Source organism: Opisthorchis viverrini (assembly GCF_000715545.1).
Source record: "Opisthorchis viverrini unplaced genomic scaffold opera_v5_11, whole genome shotgun sequence".
NCBI lineage: Eukaryota > Metazoa > Platyhelminthes > Trematoda > Opisthorchiida > Opisthorchiidae > Opisthorchis > Opisthorchis viverrini.
The window spans coordinates 1,437,617-1,442,527 of NW_008751667.1; the positions used below are offsets into that span (position 1 = coordinate 1,437,617).

The window sequence follows — 4,911 nt, forward strand, 5'->3', positions numbered from 1 at the left end:
GATAGCCCACGACAGGTTTCACCTTTTCAATTCGGGTTCATCAGGTAGGCGCAGTCACCGAGTTTCCGTCAACCTCATGTTCTCTTTGGATCCAGGTTTCACGAGATTGGCAAAGTACACTCATTTGCAAATGAGTGTATTCCGCTAAAAATAACGGCTATTTATTCGGTCTGCACTAAAATCTGTTGGGCGGCTACTTAGCGTAAAGGCTACTAACGCATTTTCATCAGTACTTCAAATTTCGTCAGTCTAGGAATCTAATTTGGAAAATACGATTGCAGCTGTACCTCTCTAGAGAGATTTGATGATGGAACAGTCAAAATGTGTCCACTTTAGGGGGTTTCTCCATGGGGAAACTGATGAAAGCTGAGAGGAAAACGTTGAAAAAGCGTCTGAAAAATCTGTGTTGTTTAAAAAGCCTGTGAACTTAACACGTCAAGAGCGTCACATTCAGTCTATCGCGATTCTCACTCTTTCTGAGGCGACCGGGAATATCGCTAGCGCGATTCGCCCATGGTTCCCAGTAGAACTCTTCCTGTGTACCCAGAGAATTCATCCGTTTTCGAAAAAATCACGCCTAACAAACGTCACGAACAAAAAGTCTCCTTGGATGTGTTTTCACTATCTCTAGTGTAGACATCCGGGCAACTTTAAGGCCATCAGATCTTTTGTGGTGATCATAACCATCAGTATCGTCATCATCGACATCGTCATCAGAAACAGCAACATCAGTATTGACGCTGAGGCTTCCCTGCCGTACAACCACAAAGTTTATCTCACTATATTCGAAGCCTTAGAGTGAGAGAGCGAACCTGGTACTGGCCAATCAAAACAATTCTGGGGTATCGGCAACCCCAAGCCCTCAGACAAATAACCTGAGAAGAACCTGAGAGCACGAACGCCACTGATATCGATTAGGCTTCGTTTCCTTTCCATTTTTCCAGCCAAGAGAAACGAGGATCCTGGAGACCCAAGATCGATTAATTGTTAAATATTTATGCGTTGTGAGGTCAGTCTGGCACGGTCAGGTAGTCACAACAGGGTCAAATTTTCTCCTCCTGTCTTTTCTCAAATTTCCCTTCTTCATAAACTGAGGTTTCCGACTGATATCCCGTCGTTTCTGGGACTTTGGACATCCGTGAACAAGACAATGTGATCAGAACTACGTTGCCATGTGCGTGTTATGAACCATCTCACTATAAGGGGTTGTACATCATCTGTACAAAGCTATCGACCTTGAATGGCCCAGTAAACAAGTGAATTGCTGGTGATTGGCAGTGATTAAACATCAGGGCTGGAGAGGAGCTCGGTGATAACAAAACGATGGTTGTCACAGTGGTGGGAGTGGGCAGCATAATTTTATGCCGTATTACAAATCTGGCGAGCCAATCACATTGCTTAATCTTGAGCATGTTCGCCTGTTCATATGTGGAAATCCAGATTCGTCCTGAGTGCACCGGTGGAGTAGCGGTAGCCCCATCGCTTTAATAAGAGCGAAATTTGAGCATCTTTGGTGTGAACTCATCAGAATAATTGCACCAGCAGAGGAGAAAGACTGTTTTTGTTTGCTATTGCTGCTGTTCTACTTTGATGAGTCACGTGAACAAGTAGCATCATTGATTTTAGATCAACGTGGAAGGAGCAGGATATATCATTGGTTCATGGGCCTGTACGTGGTTCATCACCATAGGGCATACAAAAAACAGCTGTTCTCGTCGGGTTTCCCGTAGACGGCCCCTAAACTCTGCGACCGAGTACATTTAGAAACGCCAAGACCTATGGCTTCACATCTAACGAACCAGGGTCATGAATCGTTTAGCACTGAGAAAAACTTCGACCAAGCTTTCAGCTGTAAGGGGTCCTCTTCAAGGTCCAAAAATTCAAAAAGAGCTTCAGAAGGCAACCTAAACGTAGGTCCATACCTAGAGAGAGAGAAGCAACCGTAATTCGAAAACCTATGGACTTTGGTTCGTCTCACCACGCTAGCGTCTCTCTGCCCTTGAAAATATTTTTCGAACAACACCCCGTGTTTGTTTGACTAGAGTATCCAAAACCATCATTTCTGTTTTCCAAGACATGTGATCGTTCCAAAGGCGTTCCGCGGCTTGATAAAATATGTGTCTTGGTTGTCAAATCAGTTGTTTGCAACAGTTCTCAGTCAGCCGGAGATTTCGCTTTGGTTTCCGACAATCCAGATATTAGATGCGATAAGCGGCAGATGCGAGACAACAAATGCGTGCTAAACCAGACGAACAGTCGGAAGAATGAAAAACAAACAAACAAAATACGATGAGATAGGTTACCATGGCTTCAAGATGCACTGAACATCCTTCCGTACGTGAATCAGGGGAGTGGGCCGTTTATGGTTTGTTCCCTCTTCTCCTTTCCTGTATGCAGGAGTTTCGATGCGGTCAGTACATGCAGACAGCATCTGTTCACGATGAGATGGTTACCATGGCTTCAAGATGCACTGAACATCCTTCCGTACGTGAATCAGGGGAGTGGGCCGTTTATGGTTTGTTCCCTCTTCTCCTTTCCTGTATGCAGGAGTTTCGATGCGGTCAGTACATGCAGACAGCATCTGTTCGTGAGGGATTATGACTGGGGGCCAATCTGAATTGGGTTCTACCGAGTAGCCTTCACGAGGATCTCGAAGAAAGTAAAAGAGGTTTGAGAAAGACCACAGTTATGGGGAGTGTACTGGGGCTGATATTGGCTTATGCTACAAAGGTCTAGTTACCACGCGGTACTAGTCAGTGTTCAGTTGAATTCCCCTGAAGATGCTGAAATGTTGGAGGAGAGAGTTAGGTTGCTGTGGACAACAGAAGACTCATCAGGTTCTTGGAAAACGCTGCACGCCTCTTTAGGCGATGTGACATTGGAAGCAAAAGCGGCTGATCTAGAGTAGTGCAGCCGGTCGGAGAAGGCAGAACTGGATGTTCACCATGACAGAAAATGGCGAAACAAACTAAAATTAAAGGCAACTTAGCATTCGAGTATCACGGAGGTTTTGTTCAATCTTCCAGCCATGGCATCTTTTCTGTGGATGGATGCCATGCAACTCATTGGAAGCACAAGGATTGAGCTACTTCCAGGGATCTAAATCAGGACAGGAAGAGTAGAGTCGCTGAGGTTGGGTCGAACTACGCACCCTACAACCAGTAGGTTCATGTCTTAACCACTGAACTCAGAGTCGGCGTCTTTCGAAAGCGCAGAATAGATAAAGAAGCAGCTCTTCACATTTCCACTATTGAAGGCTGAGTTTTACTGCTTTTGGCAAGCTATTCTGAAGACAAATCGATTTCCTCAAAGTGTCTTGCTACGGATGTTTAGAACTTTCTCTGATGCACTGCGTATCCCGTACTAGGCAAACCCAGAACCGTTTTTTAGGAGTGAATGTTTGTCACGGTGTTATTGGTTTGATCCGCCTTCCAGGATAGGACCCCTTGACTCTCGTACGGTTGTCTGGATATATTGCAAGAAATGGTGTCCAATCCGTGGCTGTCAGTTTCTTCCCAGATTGCTGATAGAGCGCTAGGCACCTAAGAACGCTTGCGATAGGCCAGCACAAGGTCCCCTCCCTCATCCACTCTCTGTTTCGCTTTAAGGCTTTGAGTTGTATTAACTAAACTTGGTGTTTGTACGGCAGTGAAGCATTGGTGTCAGCACTTAAGTGAGGAGAGCTGGTCGAACTCGCCACGAGGAGGTTAACAGGGTTAGAATGACAATATTTCCTTGTCTAGTTTCCTCTCCTAGCTTTAGTTCGATGTAGGGCAGACAATTTTATCGCCTCACACGCAAAAGATGCGCCAATAATCACCCTATTTTTGATTGCTTGTAAATTTCAGATTTGCGCTTGAAGATGAACTTCAATCAGGAAACAGACACTTTTTATGTAAGCTATCCGACTTATTAACGATGTACGAGCTATCACGTGACAGCTATTGCGCGAACGGCTTACGTAATTTTTTGTCGATACACACATGAAAGTCGATGAGTTACAGCCACTTTGTTCGACATGGACTATCCATATTTTCGCTTCGTGGAAATCTTGCTGAATGAGTCACATTGTATAGTTACGTATTCGTTCCCTCCAAAAAGGGGAAGTTTGAACTCATATATTCATCACAAGTCAAATTCGAGGAAGTCTCACATCAATGGTTTAGCTTCAGATGGAAGTCTAAATTAGAAACGCAAAGATCTTTTCGTTGTCTTACTGATACAGCTAGAGAGTTTTTAGAACGTATTGTTTAACTTTACCATGTGCGTTAGTGCCCTTTCTACCCGAAGCATATTCACTTACACAAGTTTCTCGAGAAGTAAATTACAAGAGCACAGTACTCATGGGACGTGTTTATCGGAATCATGGTTCCGAAATGCACTCAGGCCTCGTACCACCGAAATGTGGATGGAAATGAGTTGCGCGTCTTCACGAAAATTTGGCGAGATCAATAGATGCCTTCTGTGACCTTGTGGAGTCAGACAGCATATGATTCTAAAGTAAGGACTATGAGGGACATTAAATAGAGTTCGGATGTGTCTGATCGATTGTGCCAAGCCCCATACTGTGCGATATCTTACCGTGTCCTTTGGATAAGAACTACTGTGTATACTTGGGGCTATCAGATTATATCCTTGACGGCACTTGCGTATACTACTGAGGAAACGTGCGAGTAGTTTTTGGTCAAGTGTCAAAAGACAAAAAATAACTCTGCAGTAAAGTGCTTCATCCTCTTATTTATTTTTAATGTTTGAGCATTATTAAGCGTCTTCGTGAAATTTCCTGAACGTTCTTTGAATATGAAACAATAATATACAGGCATTACAAAGTGATCCCATAAGGACAGAGATTTGACACTTGATCATACACTACTCGCTTGTTTTGCAAGTATTATGCACAGGGTAGCCTGA

General features: G+C 44.0%; 1 protein-coding gene across 1 annotated transcript in view; it reads right to left on the reverse strand.

Moving 5' to 3' along the window:
- Positions 1-1,369: 1,369 nt before the first annotated feature.
- Positions 1,370-4,911, reverse strand: part of T265_01057 (hypothetical protein) — a gene marked incomplete at both ends in the record, with an annotated part of 5,154 nt that continues 1,612 nt past the window's right edge. The window contains one exon of the mRNA XM_009165000.1: positions 1,370-1,508. Within this exon, the coding sequence (XP_009163264.1) occupies positions 1,370-1,508 (139 nt within the window). The remainder of the gene's footprint in view (positions 1,509-4,911) is intronic.